This window comes from Pogona vitticeps, chromosome 4 (genome assembly GCF_051106095.1).
Source record: "Pogona vitticeps strain Pit_001003342236 chromosome 4, PviZW2.1, whole genome shotgun sequence".
Lineage (NCBI taxonomy): Eukaryota > Metazoa > Chordata > Lepidosauria > Squamata > Agamidae > Pogona > Pogona vitticeps.
In genome coordinates, this window is record NC_135786.1 from 55,401,957 (window position 1) to 55,420,360 (window position 18,404).

General features: G+C 39.8%; 1 protein-coding gene across 1 annotated transcript in view; it reads left to right on the forward strand.

Moving 5' to 3' along the window:
- The window catches only part of APOBEC2 (apolipoprotein B mRNA editing enzyme catalytic subunit 2), a 28,218-nt gene extending 10,270 nt beyond the window's left edge, over positions 1–17,948 (forward strand). Inside the window, exons 2-3 of the mRNA XM_020795718.3 lie at positions 13,015–13,562; positions 16,184–17,948. Of these exons, the coding sequence (XP_020651377.1) occupies positions 13,015–13,555 (541 nt within the window). The 3' untranslated portion in view covers positions 13,556–13,562; positions 16,184–17,948. The remainder of the gene's footprint in view (positions 1–13,014; positions 13,563–16,183) is intronic.
- Positions 17,949–18,404: the final 456 nt, after the last annotated feature.

Below are 18,404 nucleotides of genomic sequence, written 5' to 3' on the forward strand. Positions count from 1 at the left end.
ATTCTATTTCACCTATACAGTGGGGTCTTGACTTGAGAACTTAATCCGTATTGGAAGGCGGTTCTCAAGTCAAAAAGTTCTCAGGTCAAATCTGCATTTCCCATAGGAATGCATTGAAAACCATTTGATCCGTATCTGCTCTTTTCCGTCCATAGAAACTAATGGAAAGCTGCTATTTTGCCTTCGACCACTAGAGGGGGGATATTTTGTTTCTTTTTTTTCTTAGGTCAAGAAAGGTTCAGGGAAGGCAGGGAAAATACAGTCCAGGCAGTACAGTACCAGGCAGTCTAAAGACTGCCTCCCAATCCACTCTCTAAACGCTGGGAGGAGTGAGGAAGCAGACAGGCACCCTTTTCACTGGCGAACAGTTAACTGAAAGTTCAAATTTTGCACTTTCCCTGCCTCCCTCGTGGTTTTTTTCAGTTCTTAACTCAAATCTAAGTACTTAAGTCAAGTCAATATTTTCCTATGAGACCGGTTCTTAAGTCAAAATGTTCTTAACTCAAGTCGTTCTTAAGTCAAGACCCCACTGTAGTTGTTACCTCAGTTTCATAACTGAGACTGAAGTGTTTCAGCTCACATGGTATTGTCATAAAAACTATTCATTGTCTAAGATCATAATTAAGGATTCCAGCCTGCATTCTGAGGAGTGAGATGACTACCACATAAGATATTTTCTCACTGTCAGATTCTATACTTCACATACTGTTTTCATACAAGTTACCACACCTCTTCTCTCCTATGCCATTACCTTCCAAATGATGAACACGGTTATTATCTTTGATCCTCACAACAATTGTGTATGCTAAAGTGTAGAATAAGAGTCAATAACTTCCTTGAAGCCTCCCAGTAAATCTGAATGCTATGAACTATATGTCGCATCGAAATGTTGCATACCATACTGATTATGTCCTGTTGGATCTTAAGGTGCTCAGAAGTTGTGCCAATCCCAAGCAGAAGAATGCTATTTTAAACAGCAGAAGAGGGTCTAGCACCAGGATCCTCTCAAGCAGTACAATCCAAAGCTCAGTAGAGTGTGCAGAAAGCTAGACTGAATCCCAGGAATCTCTTGTCCAAAGGATGGGGCAGGTGATCAAAAGCTAACAAATTCAAGCTGGCAGTACCAGAATTGAAGTGCAAACAAATGATCTGACTTGAAATGAGGTGGCTTCCTATAGCCTTGTGACTATTGAAGCCACCTGCTACTTAACATAAGTTCCTTGAGATGTGCTTTATTTTCTTTACAGTTTAGAGGATCACTTGTACAAAAAGATACAATCAGGATACAGGCCATGTTTTCTTTAGCACACAACTACAGGGAATTTTGAATGTATGGATACTGATATAGCTGAAAAAAGCCAATAAGCTTTAAGGCAAATATTCACCAGCATCACCCTGTAACTTTGTTTTGAAAATTCTCATGCTTGATCACTTCTTTTAGTGGATTTTTTCTGTGTAGCATCCAGGAGCAGTTGGAAACTCTGAGTTCACAGGAGAAGTCACTCAATTACAAATGTTTGTCTGAACCTTACTTGTGTCCCCCAAAAGGATTGAGCACCTTGGATATCTTCTGTAAAGTTTAGACTAAAACCCAGAGATCATTCACTACCCTTGCAGGCTTTGAGTCATCAGCCATTGTTGGAAGGATCCACATTTTTCTATGAATTTCCAGAGAGGTGAATGTGTTAATTTGTTGTAGCAAACCCAATGAAGCTCAGAATATTTTTCAGCTCCAGTGGAATGAAACACTTCATCCATGGCGTTCCCATCCAATTTCTGTGGGGCCAGCAGAGATCAAGCAAACCATCCTCTTACACTAACAGTGCTTTTGCTTAGCATAAGGGGATACTGGATACCTCCTCCTTACACAAGATCTGTAACTGATGAACCCCTAACACAGCAGATTGTTGTGTCAGTGGAAAACAAGTCAACAGGATTATTGTCCAAAGAGTAATGGCACTTTAATGATGAACAAGTTTATTCTGGCACAAGCTTTCTCAATTTACAGTTTACATCATTCAGTACCACTCACACTATTATGCTGTTTACATTTGGCATGCTCAAAGATTGATCACTTGTAGACTTAGCTACTGATCCAGGAACATTTTTCCCAGATACTTTCTCTTTGCTGATTTTGGAGGTTTAGCAAGACCATATTAAGCAATTTTTAAAAAATCACTCTAAATAATCTCTTCCAGCAATATTTTGAAACAAAATGGAGTTTGGCTAGAGGAAACTTACATTAGAGTTGTAGCTTAACCATGTGAACTGGATTTCTAGCATGCAAAATTCTTCATACTTCTTGCACCATTCATAATAACAGAAATCTCTCTCTCCAAAGAGGAACAGAAGCTAAGAAATTATTATTTGCAAACGCCATGCAAGGAGTTCCTGGTGAGCTGAAATTTGAATGCAGACCTAATTTCAAATAACCTCTCACTGTATCAAATTGCTTGTAAATGATAAGATTAATTTCCTTCTTAATATAATGGCAATGTACTAGATCACTTCACTGATCAACTCAAGTGATATATGTCCTTGAGCATCTGCAGAAAAATAAACTAGAGGGTTGTAACCCTGAACATTTGCTTGTCAAATACTTTTTGCCACTATTGCCCTAAGATCAGATAATGCATAAACATTTGTATTGCCCCAAGACAACATAACTGGGAAGAATCCCAGTTCAAATTTGCTAAGTATTTAGAAGCATCAGTCTGATGAAGCTAGTTATCCAGGGATTAAAAACATTAAACATGCTATCATTTCTTCCTAATTATCCCAGGACATTTCAAGCATTTCAGTTCCCAGCATTGGATTAGGGAAGTTTCATGTTGTCTTGCCAGGTTTCTTGATACTACCACTAACAGGTGCAACTGTGGAAACTGGGTTGGCAGTTTGACCAGTCCTTGCAATTAAGAATACCCCCAGCCCCTTTTCAGGTCATTACAACTTCTACAGCTGCTATATAAATTTCTTGAGACTCCAATGGATCCATTAATTTACACTACATTCTTCCACCATGGAAATTATTAAGCTATTAGCCTGGCACTACATCCCAAAGAATGGAGAAAAACAAAGTGTGAATCCATGTTCCTTCTTGGTAGTGGCTCTGCTGTCCTCTGACACCATCTCTTCAAAGGTCTGTAAAGATCTACTCAGTGGTGTCTTGATTACGTCTTGATAGTGGCTGGTTAATCTCCCAAGCATTGTAGAGTAGCACCATTACACCGTCACACAACAGACAGCTCAGCAATGAACAGAATCCCACTGTCCAGCCACAAGATTCTAAAATGGTTAAAGATTGTCAGGCTGGCACCATGGTAAAACTGCATCTGGGTCTAACCACAGGATCCCACAACCCAGCAGCATCTGGGACAAGCATTATATCCTAATTACTGGAAGACACATGACATTATTTATACCGAGAAAAAGAGAGCTTGTTAACAGTGATAAGAGGCATTAACTGAACCTTATTCGGCTTTCCTTTAAAATGCGGAGAAAATGTATGTGTAATTTTAGAAGTGAAGATCCAGAATACGAAGGAAAAATGTTTTTCAAAGCATAAAAAGGATGCAATCTCTAAGGTGTAATTGTAAGCACAAAATGGCAAAGTACTGAAGCTTGAGGATTTGTAGACTCTGGTGTTGTTAAAACACATGTTTGAAGACAGAAAGAGATGGTACAGATCAGAAATGTGGACACTTTAACTGCTCAAAGCTTTGAATCCACCGCAGGAGCTTTTTTCACCTCGTATAATTTGCAAATTCGCTTCCTTTGTTTTGTTATTCTTCAAGATCTGAGCACAGAATTCTGCTGAAGATCCTCAAACACAAAACCCTGCCTGAATCAAATCTCTCCAACACTAATGCACTTTCAGGTTTAATAATGGGTTCCCTGTGATGTTTGCTGGTGCCCGGATAATTTTGTTCTATGCCTGCCCCCCCCCCCATCAGAGCAGCAAGGGATTTCAGCACTTGCCCAAGATCCAATTGTCTTGGAATGAAGGCACAGAAAGCTTGAGACCTTGTGTTGTAAGGATATTAGCTTACAAAAAAAAAAAACCTGATACACAGTTTTATAGATATTAGTTGTAATAATGCATAATTTTAAAACAATGAATATTTTATAACACGTTTCTTTTCAATATTTCATATTCTGTTCTATTATCTTTTATTAAATGTTCTATTGATAATTTTTTTTCAGAGCTCTTTTCAAGTGCTGCTATAGTACCTATGTAAATATACCATAGTAAAAGGATATTTAAGAGCCACCATTGTCAGTCTATACTTTAGACTTGTACTGTATTTAGGTACAGAAATTCTGTGGCTGAACAGGAATACCAACAACAACAAGAAAACTAAAGCATTGGGCTTTTGTTTTCCTTTGGAGCTAAGATACCATTGTAATTCCTTATATCCCCTATGACAAGTTGGAACATTATTATCTGAACAGAGGACAACAACAAATGAAGGTGGGGGCAACATTCAAGCTTTGTTCATAAACAACAGCTGCTTAATTAAAATGTCAAAAAGCAAACCACGCAACTATTTTTCCATGGGAAAAAAGCCACACAAAAGATTGCAAGGTCATTCATCCTAGTATGAATATTGAACCCTGAAAAAAGGGTTTAATTTTACTATTGCTTTGCATTGGGGTAGAGACAGTTTAATATTTTGGCTGTTCCCATTTGAAGTTGATGGTGTGAAAGCCTCCCAGTCAGATGCTTTCAATCAGCACTCCAGGCAGACAAAGAAAAGCTCCAGCAGAGATGTGGCTTTCTTAAAGAGAACAGAATGAACTTCTAGAACAATGGTTTGGACATGAAATCCACTGAACTCCATCCTCCTCTGCCAAGCAGTAGAACAGAGGATGGAACAAGTTTTTTCTCTGAAAGGGTCCTATATCATGAATGCAATAGCTAAGCAGCAGGGTCCCAATACCAGTCATCTTTGAAAAGGGCTGTTGTGTTGTGTCATTCAGTTGAAATGTATTTCAAGCACACAAAGTATTTTGAAGAGTATTATGTGCAGTATTATTATTCTTCCAAAAGATGGAGAATTAGTGCAGGGAAATCACCCCAGAGGGAGACCACAGCTGCGATACAAGGATATCTGCAAGTGGGATCTGAAGGCCTTAGGAATGGACTTCAACAGATGGGAAACCTTGATATCAGTGTTCAGCCTGGAGGCAGGCGGTGCATCACGGCTTCTCCCAATTTGAAGTGACCCTTGTCCAGCAGGCCGAGGCAAAGAGGCAGTCCCAAAACCGGCAAAATCGGGGAGCTGGACAGGGGACAGATTGTATTGGCCTTCAGTGTGGAAGGGATTGTCACTGCCGAATTGGCCTTCTCAGCCACACTAGACGCTGTTCCAAGTCCTCTATTTAGAGCACATTACCATAGTTTCTCGAGACTGAAGGACACTTAATCTATTATTCTTTTTACTATATGGCTGAATTGGCTTCAGTGTTTTGCTCATGAGAAGTGTGCAAGTCCAAACCCCTCTCCATTCCAGTATATTTCCATTTTATTCACCAGATTATTCATAGACTTAAACCAATTCTGCAAAAGTAGTAACACTAAAGAACTCTGTCTAATTACCATAATCAGTAGTTGAACAGATAGTTTTGCTTTAAGTAGGAACTAGCATTGATAGCATAAACTACTGTAATTTCATCATATATTACCTGTACCAAGAACATGACTGAAGAAAGAATGAAACCTCCTTGGTTTGAAAGTCTTTCATTTCACACTATTCTAAAGAGGTCTCAAAACATACTGCAAAAACTAGAGGTGCAGCTTTCTATATAAACTTAACCCTGTGAGGTGGTCTTGATACCAGCTACACATAGCAATTAACCACGTAATTCATTCCATAATGGCAGATATAAATCCTAAGGTCAGTTAAGTTCGTTTTTCGTTGTTTAGTCGTTTAGTCATGTCTGACTCTTCGTGACCCCATGGGCCAGAGCACGCCAGGCCCTCCTATCTTCCACTGCCTCCCGGAGTTGGGTCAAATTCATGTTGGTTGCTTCGATGACACTGTCCAACCATCTCATCCTCTGTCGTCCCCTTCTCCTCTTGCCTTCACACTTTCCCAGCATCAAGGTCTTTTCCAAGGAGTCTTCTCATGAGATGGCCAAAGTATTGGAGCCTCAGCTTCAGTTAAGTTAGTGGGCAAGTATTTGAATACTGAACTATTCTAAATGTTCTGTCTTGAAAACCCTTGTTGTTAGTCTAAGCCAAGAGGAAAAAACAAAACAAGGATAAGCTACTTTAACTTAAGGTAAAATGTTATATATATATATTTAAAATATATATATTTTAAAAAAGGCACACATAGAGTATTTAAAAACAAAACAGTCTGATCAGTAAAATAATAGCCATCTCCTAAAAGATCCAAGCGTTGGGCAAACAGAAAGGAAAGCATTGTACAGGGGCAATGAGAACATGGATGGCTCTCTTGTAATCACTGCATGTCCCGGGTGTAATATAAAGCTGAACAGCAATGCCGGCTGCGTAACATGGGGAGAACAGGTGATTGTCAAGGCAGTGTTGACAGCTTCATTTCCAGTATATGATCATTTCAAGCCAGGCATGCCTGCATCTAAAATCTATGTATATACACACTGTGAGAAATACTTTGCTTTCTTTAGTAGCTGCTTATTTTGACACAGAAAGAGGGGTGAAGAATTCTCAGTGGGCATCACAGCAAAGCAATATAGCATATTCTTAATCAATGCCATGAGGTTTATAGATTAGAAGGGGCAAGAGAAATCAGGGTAAATGGCATACTTTCAGAATTTATTATTTTGTGATTGCCGCACACCCTGAGCTCCCCTGTTTGTTTTCCCTAACACCCAGGTTCGCCTTGGGGTACGACTTTTTATTTTCTTTCTTTTTATGCTGCCACCAGAGGATATTCTCCTCCCTATACCAAATATGAATAATGGATCAATGCTGTCAAATCTAACAATGTTTATTTATAGGTTAATAGGTAAATCACATAAGGAAAATCATGGATAGCCTTTATATTATTCATTCATTAAACTTGCACTTGTTTTGGACTTTAGATATGTTTACTTATATAGATTCACTTTAATCACTATGTTACAATATTCAAACAATTTATTTTATTTCTTATTACTTTTAACTACTTCAGTTCTCAAATACACCAACTTTCCAAGTCCTTGTCCTAATCCTAACCTGTCTATCTTACCTTTTTCAATCCCTCTATATATCTCTGTCTCTTCTTCTGTCTAACTCTCCTGTCCCAAACTGCCTCATTCCATTGGTTCCGCCCCTCCTGTCCTGTCATAGGCTCCCACACCAGAGCTCTAACCTGACGGACAGGATTGACATGTGAGCTGTCCCTCACAGTGATGTTGGCCGACTAATATGAAGGGGCAATTATTGATTGCAGAAGATTGTTAATGGGCAGGAGAATGGGCTGCCATATATCTCTTCCCCCATACATTCACTCCCTGTCAGCCGGGCCTATTTCCAGTCTTAGAGACCATGTAGAAAAATGGGAGAGCAGCAACTGAAGAAAACAGCTGGGGCTCAAGGATCTCCTTCCTCACCCAATATTTCCCTGTAAAGGTCCCCCACCCCAGCATTCACATTACACAGTGAAGAGACGCTTGGGTATTTATGTTATTCTTTACTGTGAGCCACCATACAAAAGAGTGTCTTTACAACATCCATTAAACTAAATGCAGCCCTACTAAGGCAACACAGGGATGAAAATCCATACCTTCAAAGTTTAGTTGAGAAGCCATTTTTGCTTAAAAGCTAAATGTTGTGTGCACACAAGTGAACGTATTTGCTTTTTTTCATGAAATGCTTATATAATATCTTTCTACCAAGGAGGTCTAGACAGTGTACACCATTCCTGCTCACACTTGCCTGAATTTATCCCGCAGATTAGGTTGAGAACAGTGTTTAATGGCTGTGGTTTTGAATCTAGGCTCCTCAGACTTTATCTGATGCTCTCACGCTACTCTGGCTTTTATATTACACCTTTTTAGCTGCCCCAACTCCTTCACAATGGGGTTCAATTTGAAATTAAAATAAAGTAAGATTAATGGGACAAACAAATAAAGAGCAGTTGTCTTCTGTGCTTCAGCATCACCCATGGCAGTCCATCTGGACTGATTTCCTCTTAACGTTACAAATGGGGAAAAATTACGAAATCACACTATATTTTTTCTTTTCAAGAAATGTGTACCAGGGTACACTAGATTCACTAACTTTAAATCAGAAATGCAGTTGGCATTTCCATAACTATTTCTAAAGGGAAAACTCCGAAATACTCCCATGCAGGAAAATATATAATGAAGAGAGGTCCTAAGTGGGTTTAGGACAGAACTTTTAATAATCAGATCTGGTGGTGTCTATCTTCAAGCACTAATATGAGAAAGTTACCAACAATTGATTCTTTCCTACTGATAAAACAGGGATACTTGTATTTCTGGACCTATGCATTCAGTCCTTCTCCTTCTATACAGAAATGTACATATAGAAGTTTTGGTTTTTTTTAAAATACCATCATCCAGGAAACTGGGAGTAACAAAACTGACCAACTAGCCTGTCTTATCAGTCTCAAAATGCCATGAACTACACATTTTAATTTATTGGAAATTTTTTTTGAGAATTTTGAATCACTGTCGGTTTGCAAATAAACACCTTTTGTTAGGAGCATATTGAAAAGCATATAGAATAGTTAACTGGGTCCGGCATGTGAGCATATGTCCTGATTTATGGTATGTGCCTCTTCTTTTCCTCCTTGCCCTTTCAGTGATAACTAACTAAGCACTTCAGAGCCGCAGGGTGCACAGGCCATCTGGGATGATCTGAGATTGCTGAGGACAGGGACATCAAAGCCCTGGAGCAAGTTCTGTTTAAGGTCTGACGAAGACACGCACACTGACTGGAATGTGTACACTCTGGACTGTTCTTGTTTGCAATTAAGCAGAGCACTGGAAAAGGAAAAGAAAAAAAATGTAACAAACAGTTATACTATCTGCACCACACGGCCTTGGCTGCACTGGTGTTAGAGGTATACAGATCTGTATGTTCTGACTACATCTCCCAGGAGTCCCAAAGCTACAAACTGGCAGATCTCTAATTAGTATCTTCAGTGAACAAAAAGCTTTAATTAGTCAAACCAGCCATTTAAAATCCTGGATTTGCTTGTTTTTGTTTAAGGATACACTAAACCTGCCTGAATATCTGCTCCTCATTTTACTGGTAAATTTTATTCATACTTTAAAGCCAGGGAATTTTAATGCTTTCAGAATATTTGCCATATTTGTTGCAGCAAGAACAACTAACCATGATATAACATGATAAAGAGTAACAGATGGGTGTCATCGGATCTCCTGAAGGGCAGGAGTTGAATGTAAGTGATGCTTGACATCAAAGAAATTCACCTGGCAAGAGGGACAGAGAGCCCAGTTTTACAAGGTGGGAACTTTATAAAAACAAAGACATGCATCCTGATTGGATCAGATAACAGTATTGGTTGAAGTTAAAAAGCATGGTGGAGTTCTCAAGCCCCATGTGTGGCAACAGAGTACAATAGGAAAGAGCTGGGCATGACCAGCCTTCAAATTCCATAGCCTCATATTTTATCCAGCCAATTAGCCACCTCCTCCTTTTATTAAATATATTTTATTTGAATATTATTGTTGCCAGCCAGCGACATCTTTGGCCAAAAAGGAAGACTGGAAGGAAGGAAGTTCAGATGCTGTCGGAAAGGCAGAGGTGAATGTTTGGGGTCAGCACAAGAAGAGGAGACTTTTTAAAGAGCAGGACGACCACCAGCACCTTTCAGCCACCTCTGTTGACCCTCATTGAAAGGCACCAAGCCCACTCCCAGACTGGGCTTGTTTCTTGCAGAGACATCACTGGTCTCAGAAACAGGAACTGAGGCCGTTACAGAATTGACTATGTCGAGAGGTCTAGGGTGGACAACTCAGCTCCCCAGGGAACATGAGGGCACTAACAGGGAACCACTGTAGAAAGCATCTGCTCCAATGAAGAGCAATCTTGCCAGCAACCTGGAGCCAATGGAATTATTGGCAGGCAGGCTGGGGTAGGGAAGGGCTTCACAATAGCAAACAAAGGGCCTTAGTAGTTAAGCTTAGCTGATTAAATATATCCTCACGATCTGTAAGACAATGTATACAGCAAGGCAGGGCAGTTCTAGGGAAAATTAAAGATAATTTTAGAATTAACCTTCTTTTACATTCTCAAGAGGGAATACAATCTTAATAAATTGTGCCTGCAGAATGAGTAGCTTTTGCAAGGCAAAGAGGATTCCAGCCATTACACAGGCTTCCAAACTTTGACTCATTTATGAGTCAGACATGCTGCAGAAAGGTCAGAGGGGATTCTCAGTCTTGGATGACTCACAGAAAGGAAGGAAAATATGCATTAGGATTAAGTGCCTACTTGTATGTCATTTAGCCAAGAACTGCACGGCCCAAGATGAAGTCTCTTGGTTAGAACAGAGATGGGAAAGTAAGGACAGAATATAAACACCTTAATATCCAGTAAGCTAACATGCATACATATAGAAAAGAGTCTTGCAGCACTTTAAACACTAACAAACACATCATATTATTAGTTTTATGATATGTAGGGCACCACACCAGATGCATGAACAGTTACCCGGAATTTAATATATACTATAAACTGGGTTTAGCTGGATAGCTCCGCCAGTTAGGTTTCTGGCTGCAGAACCAGAGGTTGGAGCTCCATTTCCCACTTTATCTCCCAGAAGAGCCAGCCTGTGTGGCCTTGGACAAGCTGCACAGTCCCAGGATCCCCCCTTGAAGAAGGAAATGGTAAACTACTTCTGAGTACTCAGAAAACCCCCAAAAGGGTAGCTATAAATCAAAATTGACCAGATAGCACAGAATTGTTATTATAGCAGACTGCAGATAGTAAAGCCATGAGAAATTGCATGCAGACATTAATGTTGTTCATAAAAGTGTTGTGGATAACACAAAAATACCCTGGCAGTAACTAAGGGTGCAATTATACAGGAGGAAAAATCTGGTTTGCTTCAAATTTTTCCAACCAGGTCCCTGCTGGTTTCTATGGGTGAAATTGCTGTAGCCATCCACACCAGTACAATCAATTATCATATTGTAGGAGTCCAGAAGAGCAGAGGCAGAAAGCTATGCCTTGGGTCTTTTTAAGGAGAAAGGTGGGGTGGAAAATATTTTAAATAAATAAATGAAAAAAAGCCAGCTTTACCAAGATTTCTAACAGGACCCCTTCCTTTGTCATCTTTTTTCTTTTCTTGTTTTATTTTTCTAAAATGAAATTGTGCCTTTCTAATACAGTGCTGCATTTGGCAAGCATCATTTTAAAATAGAAAAATTTGAAGGGAGCTGATGTAATAGTGTGCCTATTGATGTCTCCATGACCAGCCCTTTCCATCATGTCAGGTGATCACACATGCCAGAAAGCAGAAGAAAGCAATGCTGGCCAAAATGGAGCAGAAAAAAATTGCCTTCTGCTGGCTGAACAATAAGAGACCATTCTCCAGTGGGGGGGGGGAACAAGCTTTACTGATGTTGTGTAGTCACTGGTTTTTCACATTGATTTTATTCATGTCAAATTTGATGCAAATTTGTAGGGCAAATGACCAACAAAATTGTCACCTAAGCCAGGTAACACAGACAGTGTGGTTAAAATCCTATCTGAAATTAAGACAGATTACAAATCTCTGTTAATATACTAGAACTTGTTAATGAGCTGTATCTCAGTAGTCTGTATTCCTCCCAAATCTTCTTCGAAGGTTCTCCGCTGCACAAGGGCGACATTAAGGAAAGAGACAGATTGGCCTGAGGGGTTTAGGTGGTTTGTTTGTTTGTTTGTTCGCTGCAACAGGGTTTCAGGGCTACCTCTTTAGTAAATGTAAAAATGGAGGCAGGATGGTGAATATGTATCAGTATGTATTTATACAGATCTAGTTTCAGATCCTTAAGATTGCACAGGGAGATTTACTTCCTGGAGGTAAGTGTAGTACCATCTTTGCACAACTAGTGTACAGTATTGGTACTTAAGATGTACTTTTTATTTCTTATTTAATAAAGAAAATGATTGAATACACGTGAAGCCTGAACATGTCACTTGTTGGCTTCAAGCACCAAACATATATGTTCATGATGTTTGTAGATAAATCAGTTGTTTATCTATACTGTAACCAACGCTATGTGTGCACCAAGATTCATCACATAATGCTACATGGGTGGAGTGAAGGACTTAACATATGCAGTAGTGCAGATTTAGTTGTGGCAAGGAGGGTTCTCATAGAAAATAAGAGGCAGGACAATGCCAAGGCAGATTTTAGCAAATATTAAGGACATGAGATAACTTAATGAGGTGTCTTTTACTTTCCAAAAAAAAACCCTCCCCAAAAAAACTGAAGGTGTGAAACACAAACATCGATACTATACAAAATGGGATGCAGTATGACTTGCAACGCTTCATTGGATACAGCAGTAAGAAATCATTTGAAAAATAGGTGGGTACAAACACATCTTATCCTCTACAGCAGTAGTTCCCAACCTTTGGTCCTCAGATGTTCTCCCAGGAATCCTGGCCAGTACATTTACTGGTGAAAGCTTCTGGGACTTTTGGTCCAAAAACATCTGGGGACCCAAGGTTGGGAACCATTGCTCTACAGCACTGGTTTTTAACCTTGGGTTACTCGGGAGTTTTGGACTGCAACTCCCAGAAGCCTTCACCACCAGCTGTCCTGACTGGGGTTTCTGGGAGCTGCAGTTCAAAAGCATCCGAGTAACAAAGGTTAAGAACCACTGCTCTACAGCATCCTCTGCAAATCTGATGACCCTAGCTGCACTAGACTAGAACTCCCATAACCAGTAACCAAGCTGGTTAGCTATCTGGACAAAACTAATGACATAAATTTATTGTATGAAGGCTGTTATATATTCTAAAATATTAAGTCCTGAGATTTTCACTCTTCCATACAGGGAACGCCTTCCTGCCTTCTTTTTCAAATTCCAGTTCAAGAATGTAGAATACAGTTCTGGCAGGAACAAGACCTTTCTGTGCTATATTATAGAGATTCAAGGCAAGGAGCCAAAAACCATTAAGGGCTATCTGGAGGATGAACATGCTGCAGCCCATGCAGAAGATGCTTTCTTCAATACCATCCTGCCTACCTGTGAGCCAGGCTTGCACTACAATGTCACCTGGTATGTCTCTTCAAGCCCCTGTGTGGCCTGTGCTGATCGGATAACTAAGGTCCTACAGAAGAACAAGAAGTTACGACTCTCCATCGCAGTGGGGCGTCTCTTCATGTGGGAGGAACCCGACATCCAAGCTGCTCTGAGGAAAATGAAAGCAGCTGGCTGCAAAATGAGGATCATGAAACCTCAAGACTTTGAGTACGTCTGGAAGAATTTTGTAGAGCAGGAGGAAGGGGAGGAACCAAAGGCCTTCGCTCCCTGGGAGGATATTCAAGAAAACTTCCAGTATTATGACGAAAAACTTGCAGAGGTCTTGCATTGAGCTTGGGGTAAGTATATGACCTTGGAAAACTCCCATTTTTTAGGCCAGTGAACTTTAACTAATATGATTCATTTTGGTAAGGCCACTCAAAAACATTTTGCTGCAGCACAATAACAGATAGTGCTTCAAGACAAGGTGCATAGTACCCTAAGGCTGGCTAAGGATTTTTTGGCATCTGAGGTGGATTGGGGGGATGACTCTCACTGTGAAAAGTGAGGTTTGCAGCTTGGGGGTACATCTGGACCCGGCACTCACCATGGAAACTCAGGTGGCATCAGTGGTCCGCTCCGCCAATTACCATCTGTGGCGGATTGCCCAGCTGCGTCCCTATCTTGATGGTGGAGCCCTCACCACTCTGGTCTATGCTCTCGTAATCTCAAGATTAGACCACTGCAATGCACTCTACGTGGGGCTACCTTTGAGATTGATGCAGAAGCTTCAAATGGTGCAGAATGCAACAGCCAGACTACTTACTGGAACAAGAAAACACCAGCATATCTCTCCCACTCTGGCTGCCTTGCATTGGCTGCCCATTCATTTCCGCATTGATTTCACAGTGTTAATGATGACTTATAAAGCCCTAAATGGTTTAGGACCTCGATACTTAGCAGAACGCCTTCTCCCACCTAGATATACTCGAGTCACTCGTTATAACCAGGAAAGACGGTTGAGGGGCCTAATGCCGAGACAGGTCCGAAAAGAAAGAACAAGAAATCAAGCCTTCTCGGCAGTGGCCCCTCAACTTTGGAACAGTTTGCCATCAGAGATTCACCTGGCACCCTCGCTGGGTGTTTTTAAGAGCCAATTAAAGACCTGGCTCTTTAAGCAGGCCTTCCCTCCTATCAATACTTGATTTTTCTTTTTATTTAGTTTTCTTTATTTCCTCCCATCTTGACCAATGTTAATCTTGTTAATTTAAATTGTTGTTTTAACTGCATATGTATATTGTCTTATGAATGATTTTATGTAAGCCGCCCTGAGTAGACTTTGTCTAGAAGGTGCGGGATAAAAACCTAATAATAAATAAAATAAATAAAAATTGTCTCCCAAAAGGATACAACACAATAATTTAAAAAGAAAAAAATGGCTGAAACCCTGTTAACACAACTACTCTCCTGGAAGGCTTATGTCACCAGCAGGCACTGGTTTTTAGAAATAAAACACTTGTTCTGCTGTGCCGCAGCTTCCCTTCGATTGTGTAGAAATTGTGGAAGCTAACAAATGGGAAGAGGAAGTCTTTAATTATTGAAATAGATGACAATGGCTTCCTCCTCCTGTCCCACAGCTCCCACGTGATAGTATTATGTGGTAAAGGTGGCTTTGCATTTTGCTTTGTCCAGACTTAGAAAGAAATAGCAAAGATGTCGAGAGCAAAGAGGGATATGCACCCTCCTCCAGTTTCAGGAGAGTCACCCTGGGGTTAGGCTCATGAGTAGTAGGAACAGTAGAGATGCCTCTGAAAATTCTTTCATAGTGATTCCACATACTTTCTCTTAACATGTGAATGTTCCATTGTCCCACCACATGGAATCAGTATCTCACTCAGGACCTTTCCCAGAAACCCTCAATATGCATAACGTCTGTACTTAGGAAGCTGCCTTATACCAAGCTACAGTATATCACTGCTCTATCTAGCTCACTACTGTCTTTGTCAGAGATAGTGTTCAAGATCACTATCTTGTCACCTCACTCCAAATGTGCAATTTCGCATTGCCCAAGATTGCTTTCCTGGAGCTTGCGCAGAGATAGCTAATATCTCCTTGCATAAGGGCAAGCCCCATCAAAAATAACAGGAGTTATATTTGGTTTGTCCAAAAGCAAGCTGAAGACTACAAGATGTCTGTGGAAAAAGTATTACACTCTACTTGCAGTGTGGAGGATAATGGCAAAGATGTTTTGGCTAACAGAACCCATTACCTTTTACTAAAGGTCATGTTGGGGTTGACATGTTGCCTGAACATCTAACAGGCTCTGTGTTACACACTGCAGTCTATACTAGCAGTAATACTCTGTGGTATTAGATAAGGGTCTTTTTAGCAGTATCTATGGAGGAGTCTCAGGAGTTGAAAATGGGACATTCTTCCATGCCAAGCAGATACTTCTCCATGAAGATGAACTTAGTTTGTCATGCAGTGCTATTTATAAGTCATATGTTCTAAATTATGTTTGAAATGGTTTTCCTTTGTCTGCAGTACAAATTCAGGGTTGCAAATCCCATCTGTTTAAAGTTACACAGTGGAAAGGGGAGACACAGCATTTATTTCTCAGTGTTTTTGATCTAGTGCAGCAGGTGGCCCATGGCATCAACATAAACTTCAACAGCATGTCAGCACTGTAAAACTAAAGTCAAACACTGGTCTCTACACAGACTGCCCATAGGAAGTCAAGAAATGTTCTAAAACAAGAGCAAAGGAAATTTTGTCTAATTAAATAAAACCTGTCATATGTTAGAAATTTGGAATGAAGAAAAAAAAGTCCATCTACCCTAGCCTAATCTGTGAAAACACATTTGTTGTTTATTTTGCAAGAGGCACACAAAATGGAAAGGCACGGCTGATTTTGAACAGAAAGTCCTGCACCTTTGCAGTACTGAAGTTGCACAACTAAAGTCTCCCTTTCTCTCTCTAGGAGAAATATACCAGCACTGTGGAGAGACCAACATGATATGCTTTGACATCTGGGATTACCCCTTCAGTGCTCCAGAGCCACTGTGAAAGAGAAAAACACCACTCATCTCTGGCTGACGTGCTGCTCCTGCCACTGATAAACTAAAAATACATATACTATGATGCATGTAGCCATTTGGTTGTTGGAAACAGATAAAACTGTACCTCTGCAGCTCATACAGAAAGGGGGGGGGGATTAAAAGATGCAACAAAGGGGAAGGTGTCCAGTGCAAAGCTTTGTCATCACTGAAACTTCAGAGAAACAAGTCAAATCACAGCAAAAACTTGCAAAACAATAGCACAATTTAGAGGTTGTTGTGGGTTTTCCGGGCTGTTTGACCGTGTTCTTAATTTAGAGGCCTAGCAGATGTTGGCATTATAAAAAAAATACTCTCTAAGACAACAGAAGTAAGTATAATAATGCGTTGTCTTTATTTTTGGTGACATAACTAAACCCTACAGCTTAATATGCAGGTTAATTGCTCTGTAGCAACTGCATCAAGTAGAGCTCAGTAAGTTCTACAAGTGTTTCTACTGTATAAGAGCAAATGAGAAAATAAAATTTGTTGAATTAAGCTTGACTGAATGCTTTTCTCCAAAAAGTAGAACCTAGATTTGTCAGTTAAGCTAATTAAAATTTAAAAACAATATTCTCTTCACGTAATATTTTCTTTCTGCAGTATTCTCTTCCCACTAAGTTGAAAATGTTTTTGACCAACAAGTCTTTATAATGTCTGTCATGAACTGACCAAAGTGTTCCAAAAACATAGGTCCAGCTAACTAGTGATGTACAGGCAACACAGGATTCAGCTTCCACTCTGGGTCCGAGATTCAGAAAGTAGCCTGATTCACTTGGATTGTTTTCTGGGGCTGCATGGATAAACCTGATTCTGAACCAGTACTTCACTTCAAAAATCCAATGATTTGTGCATGCTTTACCCCACTATTGTGAAATTAAAAAGCAGCAATTAAAAATGTGTGTTTTCTTAAAATGTAACTGGACAAAATTGGCAGGCATATTAACCCAAGAGGATGAGGTATGTAAAATACAGGGGAGAGATGCAAGCTTTTATAGTGGTGTTATGTATCTTGCCACAATTAACTACTTAAATGCTGAGACACATCTCAGTTACTCAGCTGGGCATGTGACCAAGTATGCATTCAAGACTCACTCTGGCACCTCATTAATTGGCAGTAGCTGGCCACAGCAAGTTACACAAAACTTACACAAGTTCTAGCTGTATATTTTAAGGGTGGATTCACTTACTCTCTATGAAAACAATACATCACCAAGGGATCCCTAAGTAAGAAGCTGAAACTTTTCAGAATACAGTATGTTGAAGTTTTTTTTTGTTTTATTAAGCTTCTTTATTAGTTTATTACTGAGGATAAACTGAAAAATGAATAACTTTCTCCCACTTCCATTCAGCCCTTTCTTAAAATCCTTATGCATATTATCAGTTTCTTAGCACTTTTGGTCTTCCTGTTAAATCTATTCAGAACATTAAGTCATCATAAATAAGCAGTGACCCCTGCCTCATCCCCTACTACACCCCTTCCCCCAACATTCATTTGGGCCTAATGATACAAAATTGATTCTGATTTTCAGTGTTTGTTTTGTTCTGTGAAACTGCAGTCTCTAGCAACTGTAGTATTTTGTGTGTGATTGCTACAAATTGTCTTCACATGCATATGCAAACACAATTAAACATAGTCAGTGTATCAAACTAAACTTCATTTATTTTAAGTCTCTTAACAACTGTACCTGTCCTGAAATTTTGCAGTTTACTTACTTATGTCATAGTAGATGCATACAAATTGCCCACTACTCATATTAATCATTCTGAAAAACCAAAAGTCAGAATTCACATTCTATATAGTGATTTGATCAATGAAATAAGGTGAATATATAGGACTTTGGCTGAACTCTTGTTGCTTACTTAGTGTAAGAAAATTTGAAACCTTCAGTCCCTGCAGCAAATTTTGGGGACTAGTGTGCATACTGGAGTGATACATGCATGTATACTCCCCCACCCACCCAAAGATCACAGTGGGGACTTTTTATTTGCTGATTAGGAACAAACTAAAAGTTGAACATTTTCTTATGCTAAACATCAGGATTTAAACCTCTACATGTATGCAACAATCACTGTACTATTTAAAATAAATATGCAAGTCACATG